Below are 12,744 nucleotides of genomic sequence, written 5' to 3'. Positions count from 1 at the left end.
CTTGTTAGCATTTATTTGAGCCTCGTGCGAGGGCGACAGCAAGAAAGAGATTAAATTATCAGGTGAAGTCCTTAAGAGAGATAAGAGCAGCACAGAAATCTACTAGTCTTCTCATCCCTCGACTGCCATTTACTCGGGTTGTCAGGGACATATCAGAAAGGTTAGTTGGCAAAATGAGAAACACAAATCTTCAGAAAGTGTGATGGGAGACCCAGGCCCTCATGTGTCTTCAAGAGGCTGCTGAAGATTTTTTAATCGACTTTATGAATGATGGCTACATAGCTGCTGCATTTGCTCATAGGATCACTCTTATGAGCAAAGATTTTGTGCTTGTGTCCAGACTTAGATATAAGTTTGACAAAGCTTTGGAGCCCATTCCAAGTCAAGATATGAGGGCTTTTGAAATTCTTAATATCCCTCCAGCAAGGCAACCCAAACAATCAGTTGTAATTGAAGATATTTCTCATACTTATGATACAAGAAAAGCTCAGGATATCAAAGAAGAAGTTGAAAAAGAGAGAGAGCAGGAGAAGATTTCAGAGGATGCCATTCTTTCTCAGCAAGCTGAAATTCTCCATGCATCCAATTCAGAGCTTTATCAGAATGTGACAGGTCAAATGATAGTAGATGTGTCCATGCATGGAGAGGATGAGGTTTATTGTGACATTGCCCCTGAAGACACAAGTATGCTTATGAATCACAATATTGAGATATCTGACACAGTCCTCTTCATCTGTCTGAGGTTTGTGTGGATTTGCTTTTGTTTTCTTGATGAATTTCTCAGATGTTTTCTTGCTTTTGTTGACATGTTTTGTTTGTGTCTCCAGATGTCTTATGAGGGATCTTCATGAATCAATGGCTGTGCAAGTGACCATTCTTGATCCCCTTGTTACACAGTGCCTTTTCAATAGGCAAGGGGATCTTGCAAGTTTTCTCAAAAACTTTGATATGCTTACCTGCAATTACATTGTATACCCTTATGTTGAAGTGTAAGACTCATACTCAATTATCTTTTGCCTATAATAGACATTACAATATTCATAACTAATTGCAGTATTCATATTATCACGGAGGCCATTGGAGTCTTATTATCTTCAATCTATTGGATAGAGATGTGATCTTTATGAACTCTTTGGCATCCATTCATGGGAGAAGTAAAATGTAAGAATCAACTTTTCCATGGTTTATGTTCCAGAACAATTTCTTGCATGTTTTCAATTATTTGGTTGACCCTCAATATTTTATGCTTGCAGTGCTGCCAAACTTATCTTGAGTTTTCTAAGTTCTACCTATGTAGACTACAAACTTGAAGATTTTAAGTACTTCAATCAGGAAGTTCCTTTGCAGAAAGACTCAACATCTTGTGGATGGATGGTACTTGCTAATGCTTGGAGATATCTTGAGTCAAGATTTAGAATGACAACACTTACTGTAAGTTCATGAGTGAAAACCATTGATTGATTTAGTGAATACATTTAGTGATTCTTACTTTCTTATTTTCTTTTGTCTTAGTTGCATGAGTATCCAGATTCTTGGGTAAGTTGGGTAAGGGAGAAGGCAGTGTCCATGGTTTTGAGCAGATCCATCAATCCATATGATCCTGATTCTCCCTTTCCACCTAATAAAGGAGCCAAGGATACAACTTCAAAGAAAAGGAAAACGGAGAAGAAGGAAAGCAAAGACAAGGATGACTCATTCAAAAAGGAAAAGACCTCTGCCAAAGAGAAGAAGAAGAGAAAGAAGAGCCCTACTAAGAGCAGATCTTCCAAGGGGAAAAAGAGCCATTCTAAAGAGAAGACCCATTCTAAAGGAAAGATCCCTTAGGCTAAAGAGAAGAGCCCTAGCCCTCTTGCTAAAGAGAAGACCCCTAGCCCTCCTGCCAAAGAGATGAGCTCTTCACCAGCTCAAGGGAAGACTCCTATCAAAGAGAAGATCCCTAGTCCTCCTGCCAAAGAGAAGAGCTCTTCTCCAGCTCAAGAGAAGACACCTATCAAAGAGAAGACCCCTGTCAAAGAGAGGAGTGCTACTAAAGGTCTTCCTTTTCACTCACCAGTGAAATTTAAAATTCAGAAGCGTCGTTTATCCAACAAAGGTAGTAAGAGGGCAAATGTTGGCTCTCCATTAAATTTCTTTTTCAAGTTCCCCAAGAAGACTGCCAAGTCTCCAAGGCCAACCTCCAAAGAACCTTCTCCAAAACCAGACCCCACTGCCAAATCTCCCTCGCCAACACCTGAAGGTCTCAGAGAGGAGCCCAACTTACCACCATTAGAGGAATTCACTCTAAAGTCTTCCTCTCCAACACCTCAAGTGCTGAAAACTCTAGAACTTGAACCTCAATCAGCAAAATTTGATCGAAGCAAATAGAAGAGAGAAAGATTCTCTAAAGATGCAGGGTCATCTCATGCCAAAAGGAAAGTTGATTTTGTAGAGTGATTCCACATATTGGCTTTTGTTTTGTTCATTTTGTCCACATGAACACACCCTTTTTGGGACAATATTCTGTACTTAAATTCAGTATCAATAATTTGATATTCAACTGTTAAACCTTGTTCTGTGTTGCAAACAATTTGTTAACCATTTTTGTGAAGAAGTCAAGACGAAATCTAGCAGAATATATTGATTACATTATTGGAGAAATCCTTTTCAACTATACAAACTTGCCCTTGCAAGTGGCTCAAATACAACTTTTTTTGGGGGGAGACATGTGATGCATGAGGTTACACTCTCCATCCTTGTACTGACAACAATATCATCTACTTTGAATCTATATTCAGGTGATATTTCGTCCAAAAACTCAAGCGACTCTCTAACATGTTGTAGTCGGCAGTTTGATGTTACTATGAGTTTCCTGGGATCTATGAATGGATGGACTATGATGTTAAATTCAAACTCTGGACAATTCTCTTCAGAATCCAAAGGGACCCAACTACCAAGCTTGCTTTTCCATCTCCTATAGTCATAGCCCAAAACTAGGGATTGGCGACACAGTTGGTATGAGATAGACAAAGAATTTGGGCTTACTCTACAACTGATATTGTCCCCCATATGAAAAGTTTCCTTGGTACTCCATCCTTCTCCAAGTACAGTGTCCAGATCAGTCAGAGATAGTCTTCTATTAAGCCACATCGTTCTTGTCCTCTCCAATTCCATTGTTTTGAAACATGCCACAAAGACATGTATAGGCAAGAACCATTGAATTTTTATCCTTCTTGAAATCCTTCCAGGAGACATAGCTTTAAGAATATCATCTTTGATTTTGGATTTGAAGCTTGTTATGGTATTTGGATCAGGAACTTCCCATTCTAGTGACATTAATGTGGGAATAGGTATGTCATATAATTCTCCATGAACACCTTCTCTTGATGGAACCCTGTATTCTGCAAAATACACAAATAAATCCACTGATTTGTAAAATGAAGGTGGTTTGTCTGCGCACATGACATCTGCAATCCCCTTGTGAATTGCTTTGAATGTGCCACTTAAGCTCTCAACAGGCTGCCACTCCACAGCTGTTGGACGGAAAGATAACTGAAATGAAACAAACAACAAATATATCAGAAAGAGAAATATTGTGTTGTATCAAATAGATAAAGTTTTGTTGAATTACAGTAAGAATGGAGAATTGGATGTTCATCCAAGTTCAACACCATGTCTTTGGCCATGTAGACATGTTGAACTTTTGCAAGCCAGCCATTGTCGGTCACTTTGAATGCAAGAACACGACCTTTCCAATGGGATTTCACTTCATTTCGCTTGGTTCTTTTCACCCTGTGGGCACCTTTGCAAGAGGGAAGCATTGTTACCCAATCATTCACACGAAAAGACATGGGTTTCCAAACACCATCTTCTCTCGTGTTATGAAAATCACAAGAAGTTATATTATGAGAAGGACGACGTGAGGACGCCATAGAAGCTCACAGATAAGAGAAAAATAGGGAATCTTTTGAATAGTGAATCTTTTGAAAGTGCAAAGAAAGGAGAATAAACCATATGCCAAAATGAAGGGAAGGTGGAAAGTAGACGTTTGAAAAAATTTGGTGTTTTGTCATTAATAGCGTTGTTTTCAAGGCCTGAAAAGAGGATTTCGTATCTTCATGCTTGATTTTTTGAAATAAAAAATAGAACAAGATGTCACTATTTTGGACCCAAACTTCAATGTTAGCCATCGTAAACGTCTAAATTTAGCCGTTTTAGCCGTTCGCCACTAAAATAGAACCGTTAAGAAGACATTTGGAGGAGACAAGAATGCCATACTTTTGTATACGTGTCAATTCACAATTGGACAATTTCTTAATCCTTAGATTAACTAACAGCCCTTTTCTAGCCGTTTTTGGCCCTAATGTAGTTAAGAAGGTGGGTGACTTGGCTTACAAGCTTGATTTGCCTTTTTCTACAAGAATTCATTATGTGTTTCATGTGTCCAACCTTAAGAGGTATGTGGGCACTCTTCCAAAAGAGATTGAAGAGATACCACCCATGGATAAAGAAGGGGAGATCATATATGAGCTGGAAAGGATTGTGGACAAGAGGATAAGGGATTTGAGGAATAGGAACATTGAAGAATTCCTTGTCAAGTGGAAGAAATTACCCATGGATGAAGCTACTTGGCAATCTTTGGAGTATGTGCAACAACATGGTTTACTTGAGGAAGATGTTTCTTGACCAAGTGGCATGATTTGTATGAAGAAAATGGGTAATACTTGGGATTATATGTATGCTATAATTTCTGGATAGTTTTGGTAAGGTCCATTGTTGGGGTCGATGCTCTACTCTAACAAGCTTCATTGGTCATCACTCGGTCATCATCATAATGGAATAATATGATGTGGGAAATGATTGGCTAAGTGTATGCATCATTTGCAGCCTATTCCATGGATTTTTCATGAAGAATCTTTCAAGGGATTTCATCTACAACAAGAGCTGCCATAACAGTCCCACACATATGCATTTGGAGATGAAGACTTATGGCGTTCCTTGCATTTGGAGAGCATATTTGAGGCCTTCACCACTTCCCAGTGATTTCATTTGAGGCTATGATGAATTGTAGATATCTTGTATTATTTAGAGGACAAAATCTTTGGGAAGGGATGGTTTTTAATGTAGCAAAACTAAGGTCCAAAATATGTAAATAGTGGGCCATGGGCAAGGCTACTATAAATAGGACCTTGGGTTCATCGTAGAGATCTTTTGATCATTCTTATCTTGGACACTTACACGTACTCATGGCTCCTTTCATGGAGATGGCCTTTAATGGTCTAGGACTCATGGCAAGCTTGATAGCCATCCTCATGGTGAGAGGTTGAACCACTTAGGCCTTATGCACATACCTTCTTTGCTACATGTGCATGTGGATTTCTTCTCTTCTCATCATAATCACATGGATTTCTTATATGTGTTTGATGTTCATCAAATGGATGCTAGATGTGGACTTTATGTGTTGATTTCTTTGATATTTGGTCTAGATCCATTTCAAGTAATGTCCCCTTTTTTCTTTCTTGAAAAACTTGTATTTTCTAGAATTACATGTATTAAATTGTGAAATTTATTTGCACAATTTTTTTTGTTTCATTTATCAAAATTTTAGTAATATGATTAATTTTTTTGAATTATCATAGAGATTTAAAAGGGAAAAAATGAAAGAGTCACCATTTACATGATTATATTATCATTTAGATTCCTTGCTTCTTCTAAGGGATTTCTCTATCAATAAGCTCAAAAGTGTCCATAAGCTAATCAATGTATAGATAAAGATAGTCTTTTGAAGGACCTTTGGTCCTAGTGCACATATCATTACTTCTACAATAAAGATGTAACACCTCATAAAGAGATAGACTTCTAAGTATGGTCATAACAACTCATATAGAGATAGACTACTAAGTGTGGTCATTAGTCACACCTCACAAAGCTTTGCAATTAGACAAATAAAAATAAAACTCTTAGGGAAAAAAAAGGTTAATACGGATTGGTTGTCACCAATCATAATAGTTCCAAAGAAGAATGGGAAACTTAGGATTTATGTTGATCTCAAAAAGGTCAATGCAGCTACTAAGAAGGAACATTACCCATTGCCTTATATGGAACACGATTTGGAGAGAGTAGCAAGTGAAGACGCTTACAGCTTCTTAGATGGATTTTCAGGTTACAATCAGGTGTCTATAACGGCCGAAGACCTCCAGCATAAGATAGCTTTTAATACAATGTGGGGGACTTTTGCTTACAAAGTCATGCCTTTCGGTCTCACCAATGCCCGAGCAACATTCCAATGATTAATGTGCACAGCCTTCAAAAACTACTTGCAAAAGTGGTTGGAGGTATTCATTGATGATATGTGTGCACACTCTCGATGGACATACCATTTGGCTTGCTTGAGCATTTCTTGTTTGTGTGTATTTGCCATCTCCCTCCTTTCAGTGTTCTAATTAATTGTAGGAAAACCATTATTTGGTTGACTATGGATGTAAGAAAACCATTATTTGGTTGACTACTCGTTGACTAGTAGTAATGTTTATTGATCAATTATCAATTGATGGAAATAAGTATTTAATTATCAATTAATGGTGGAAATAAGTATTTAATATTATTAGTGTGTCATGAAATGAATATATGGGCACATTGATTCTTTCAAACACACAATAGTTATGAGTTTCAACTTGTGGATCCTTACTTTTTTTTTAAATATTCAATTACTCAAATTCTTACTATTTCTTTGAAAAACAGGGCCATAAATGGTATGCTTGAAAATTTTCACTATATGCTTTTTGCTTGGGGCATAATGATGCATCTAGATGAGTTGATGGGTATGGTGGATCCTGTTATGAAAGAGCATTAAGCATTGTAAGGCGTCAAAGATATAGTGACGTGATTGGCTTAATGTACCATGCTATGGTGTCTTTGGTAGTCTGGACAAGCGACCCACATTTTAGAATGCTTGTGAATGCATGTGTGTGTGTCTATTATGTGAAGCATACTGTGCGAGGTCCTTGTGAACCCACCCTTACACACACACACACACACTCTCTCTCTCTCTCTCTCTCTCTCTCTCTCTCTCTCTCTCTCTCTCTATATATATATATATATATATATATATATATATATATATATAATGTAATTTTCTTGGTGCTTGTGAAACCACCCTTGTATGACCCTTATTTATACTTTATATATATAACTCGAAGAAAAATAATGTTATTTTCTTTCCTTTTTGATTTGTCATGGTAAGTATCATCGACGTGTGCAAGTGCATGCAATCATTGCACAATACTCGACGAGCCACAAAGTCATTTTATTCCAAGTTACCTTAATATCTGATAATAGGAAAATAATTTGACAATAATCTCGAAAGCACTCAATCTCTGCAGCCTGCTTCCTCTCTTGAGTGGGCGCTTGAGTGCCTTAATTAACCTAATGCTAAATACACAGAGAGACTTGCTATATGAATATCCAACAACATGCTCTGTACAGCAGTGCTAATTATACCCACCACCACCACCCTAATCATTCTGTTAATTAATTTCATTAATTGTTCTTTGGTGGGTGTGTTGTAGGGGCACTGTAATCAATATGAATTGCTGCCTCATCTCTGCGCATTATCCCCACAGAGCTTGTTTTTGATGATCTCTTCATCAACAGGCGGCGGCTATGCACCACCCTTAGCTGCTGTATATAATTATTGACATGATTTGGCCCTTGATGCATGCTCTTTAGATCACGTTGATCTTGCGCCAAGCTGTGCACCACCTCCTACAATATCAACCCGATTTGTCATGCGCAAGAATAACTAAGCATTCTCACAGTACACTTATCTATGTGTTTTTAGTATCATTATTCATATTAACTTTAATTAACCATGCCGCATTACCTCCTTGTACACAGACGGCCCAGAATTATCACCACCTGCATGGGTGGTGCCTCGCATATTATGCCCAGCTTCTGCAATAGATAACAGTTTGTCTAAGGTCAGTACTGATGAGCATATATAATTAAGCTTCATTAGGAGCGCATCGAGTATTAAACAGGCTTCATTAGGAACTCATTGAGTAGACAGGCTACCTTCTTTGTAGCATTGACCAATCTCTGCTGCAAGCAACAAGAACCCAACCAAAACACAGAGATTCATGGTGTTGATAAGCATCAAAATATTCTTAGAAGTTATGAAGAAAGGAGTCTGCCTAGGAATTCTCAAAATGGCGGCAAAGATGATTGGATTAAGGAGAAGGAAGGCTAATTAAAATGGAGAGTCTGATAGGATTATCATTTATAGGCAAGGAAGGAGAGGGACAGACAGGGAGAGAGAGGGGGGGGCCGCCGAGATGCTCTGTTTGTGCTACCGGTAAAGCTTCAAAACAGCTACAGTATGAAGCTTGTGTGTGCATGGTTGTGAGAGTAATGGTTCTGTGTACTTAATGCGCAGCTAGGCAGCTCTCATTGATCATGCTGCTACCCTTAATTCTTTTGCAACTCGTTGGTTTGGTGAGACCACGGCCAACTGAGTAATGATTCAAGAGGATGTGCTAGTTATTTAATGTTTTTGGAGCTTCTTTTCGTGTACCTTGCCCTTTGATGGGCTAGTAGTTGAGGATGCTTGGCCGCTTCTGCCTTGCCTTCTTCGACCCACCTCTGTTTGGCTGCTTCCTCGCCCAGGCTTTAACGTAGTAATTGACCCTCTCCTCATCTCCATGTGAAGAGCTCGCACGGCCACTCTCACAGTCTTTCACTTGGCATTGAACTCCAGCACAAATGAAAAACTTCAGCCCTAACCCTCATTAATTAGTTTTTAAAGCCAAATCAAGCATTCAACCTTGAGCCCTATATATTTGAATCAACTCCCAACATGGGGGTGTGAGAGTGTAACTTACCCCAACATGAAGGTGTGAGATCTCACTATGCCTCTACGCGCGTGCATGCATGCGCCTTGCAAAAAACGTGGGACCTTTCAACTCTTATCTTATTATGGTCCCAACCATCCGCCGCTGGTAACGCTGGTGAGATCTTTGGGCGAGAGGAAAGCCCTGGAGAGAAGTCCGAGGGCCCATATGATGATCTTCATTCGTCTGAGACGCTTTGCCTTCAATCATGCTTTTGCGATATGCTATGGTCTCGGCCTCCCTTCGCAGATTCTGGTGAGTCCCATGCCTGTATGCAATTATGCACGTGCTTGCGCGATGCGCACACAGACACAGACACACACATGACAATGTATGGATGACTTTTGTTTTAATCTATTTGCTCAAATTATTGTGATGCTTATTTGTTTTGTAATACACATGACCATATATGGTTTGTACAGTGATTTGGAAAAAAACTTTTGCAAATGCCTTTTATACTTGTGGGTCTCTACTAGGTGACACTGTAAAATTAATCATAGTGTCCCAATACTTATGTTTGATGTAGTTGACTTTACTCAGGGCTTGTAGTTATAGAAACTAATTTTGTCGCTAGCTTTATGATAAACTAATTTTGTCACTAGCTTTATGATACACTATAAACATAATATTTGACTGTTTTTTTAGATCTCAATATTTTCATTAATACAAGTTTTTACATACACTCTATGGGGTTCTTGGAAGCTTTAATGTACAAAAGTTTATTAATCATATGCCAAATCATGAAAGATTAATTTCTGTGCATAAGTCCTTCAAATCAATTTTTTAAAAATCCTACCATGTGAAGGTGAAGCTAACTTTTCACACAATGTGGCCCTCTAATAATTATGTTTTTAGCATTTTCCAGAGCATTTGATAGCATACCTCAAGCCATCAATAGTCTTTAAAAATGGACCTTTTGCTATAACCTTGAACTTGTCAATAGACCATCCCTTTCATATACACTAAACTTTCAGTAAAAACCAGGAGTGGCCTCAAATATGTATGGAGACAAAAGTGGGTATTGTTTTCTTAGCATAATATATGTGACAAGCTACTTTTTTTTTAACGTAAACCTTGTGAAAAGAAATTTGTAACTTGTAGTTCAAATTTAAAAGAGATCACAAGTAAGATCAATAACCCTCTCATCTCAAATAAGGCTAATAAATTTTCAAAAAAAAAACTGTGCATTGGAAGTGTATGGGGACAAAAATGGATATTTCTTTATAGCATGACATGTATGAAAAGCTATTTTCTACCTAAACTTGGTGAAAAGGAATCCCATAAGGTATAACAAAGAAACCAAAATTAAGATTACTATTTGTCAAATTTTATCTAAGTTCTATATTCTTACTTGCATCTCTCTTTCACACACAATGGAACACATAGAAAGCACATACAAGAGTGATATCATCATGAATCATGCTATGCTATCAAACTTCTAGGTCTTTTCTATTTCTAATCATGAGTAGAAGTAGCGACCTTTGAGTTAGCTATGGAAGAGTCAAGCTTAGATCACCGCCTAGGGCACTACAATGCTCTTAAAGATAGAAATTATGAGAGTCAAACAAACACTAGAAAGCTGATACAAAAGGAAAAATAAGTCTTAAGGCTAGATGTGATCGCTTTAACCATCATGAAAATGACATAAATGAACAAGTGTGCCTTGAATGTTTTTAAGAAAAAAGTTGTAATAGTAAAGAGTGTATGTTTATATGAATAAGGGTAATATGTAAATGTGAGGGTGACTTATGGTTTTCTTGCATGTTATGCATGCCTTTGATCTTGTATGACAAAGAGTCGATGTCAAGAAATGCATGTGCACACATTAATAGTGAGTTGATCTTAAGTGCTCAATATTGTGTGTGAATTCAACTTCTTTTAAGCATAGCTATAAAGTCCAAAGAGCATGGTGTTAAAACATAAATACCATGGTCTCATCAATGATAATAGTTCTTTTTTTTAAGAACATCCAAAAGTAAAATTTATTGTACACAGCACATTATAAGAAAATGTGTGGTTTGAGGATTGTCATTACCATTTTAGCATGTCTTTATATAGCTAAGTCTCCATGCAAGCACACATATACATGGATGCATGCATGCACGTGTGTGTGTGTGTGTGTGCGCACGCGCGCGCGTGTGCCTCTGAGAGAGAGAGAGAGAGAGAGAGAGAGAGAGAGAGAGAGAGAGAGAGAGAGAATCTTAACCAAGGCCAAATCCAAGCAATTACTTCCATGCACCATTGAGGAAATATAGAAAGATGTCATTAGCTCAGTTATAAAAGGCCAAATCTAGAGAAATCTAGATAGATGTCATTAGCTCAATTATAAAAGGCCAAATCTAGAGAAATCTAGATAGATGTCATTAGCTCAATTACAAAAGGCCAACTCTTTAGAAAGAGAGATAGAAGTAATAAAAAAGGCCAATCTAGATAGATATTATTAGCTCAACTACAAATGGCCAAATCTAGAGAAAGTGAGAGAGAATCATAAAAGGCCAAATCTACATGAGAGAGAGTGTTTGTTTGAGAGAGAGAGATAATCGTAAAAAGGCCAAATCCCAGCAAATTTTCCATGAACCATTTACGAATATGGATTATAGAATCTAGATAGATGTTGTTAGCTCAATCACAAAAATAATGGTGGCATGAGCATATGGGAGTGAAAGTGGTTGCAAGTATAGCTTTCACAACAAATTCCTTGCAAGTTTTTTTTTCGGTAGTGAAAATTGAATGATGGGGAGATTGATTTTCTTTAAATCCAAGGTGTAGAAAAGAAGCTTTGAGCTTTACAACATGCGCACCAAGATGTGAAATGTGATGGACACCACAGTGGAGTCAAAATTTCTAAGCCACATTCCCCAAATAGAGACCCCCCAACCCCTAGACAACAACATGGCCCATGATGGCCATTTGTTTTTTGGATTGATGGAAAGCCAAAGAGGCATCTAATGGGAACACAGCCCTGGGTCATACTAGGAAGGCTGAAAAATAAGGACTTGCACAGACATGTCTACAAGTGGTGGTGGGATGTTCAAAGTTGGGGGCCATGAGTGTGCCCATGGGCACCCTTCTAAAAAAAAGCCAAGAAGACATGTGGAGAGCCTTGAAGGCCGATTGAGAGGGTTGGGGAAATGCAAAGCAAGCTTCGGGTGAACCCACGCTATCAACAACTACTACGAAGGGGGCACGTCACACGCTCGCTGGTCGACTGTGAAAATGAAGGCGCTACTGCGCGCTGAGGTGGCCGCCGGTCTCCTGCCAGCACGACAGCGCCCATCACTGACCCCACACATTGTCCACGTCATGCTTTTAATTGGTGCCATCATACATGTGCTCACCCTCTTCACTATTAGGCCCTTATGATCCATTCCTCCACTCTATGATCTCCTTCCACGTCATCACACCCACATGACTATGTTGTTTGTAGCCGACCCTGCATTAACTAAGATGTCCCCTTTCCAACCTCAAGCCTTAGGGGACAAGTCACACTGTTACAATGCCACAAAAACCTTTCTTTTGAAGGGTCCCCCCTGTCTCAATGGCAAAAAAGCCACAACTCCAATCTTCAAAACTGAGGACTTATTTAGTGCCCCCCCCCCTAATGGAATCGAGAAGTCCCAAGTTGCAAACTATGTGCATTAGGATAGCTTTTTTATGTATTTTTTGCTATAATCCCAACATGTAGTTTGTTTTTTTGTTGATTTTCAATAGTTATAGCCCAGTAGTAGCACCCAACCCTCCCAAGAAGGGGGTAGCGGGTTTGAATATACCCTAGTGACATCTAATTCAGTACCAACTGTCACATCTCAAAATGAATAAATAAAAAGCTCGACCAACAAGCTTTGAGAATTGTCTTTATTTTACCTTGTTCAAATTTTAT

General features: G+C 38.4%; 1 protein-coding gene across 1 annotated transcript; it reads right to left on the bottom strand.

Moving 5' to 3' along the window:
- Positions 1-7,340: 7,340 nt before the first annotated feature.
- On the bottom strand, positions 7,341-8,443 carry LOC147617718 (uncharacterized). The gene is made up of 3 exons (XM_086775975.1): positions 8,050-8,443; positions 7,859-7,929; positions 7,341-7,740 (listed from the first exon to the last, which is right to left on the bottom strand). Exons 1-3 carry the CDS (start codon positions 8,129-8,131, stop codon positions 7,516-7,518), a joined length of 378 nt encoding a protein of 125 aa, XP_086632101.1. The 5' UTR covers positions 8,132-8,443; the 3' UTR covers positions 7,341-7,515.
- Between the last annotated feature and the right edge of the window lie 4,301 nt (positions 8,444-12,744).

This window comes from Cibotium barometz, chromosome 36, assembly GCF_041138505.1.
Source record: "Cibotium barometz isolate CiBa-2024 chromosome 36, ASM4113850v1, whole genome shotgun sequence".
Classification (NCBI taxonomy): Eukaryota; Viridiplantae; Streptophyta; class Polypodiopsida; order Cyatheales; family Cibotiaceae; genus Cibotium; species Cibotium barometz.
Note: the sequence above shows the minus strand (reverse complement) of the source record. Positions and strands in the feature narration are given on the sequence as shown.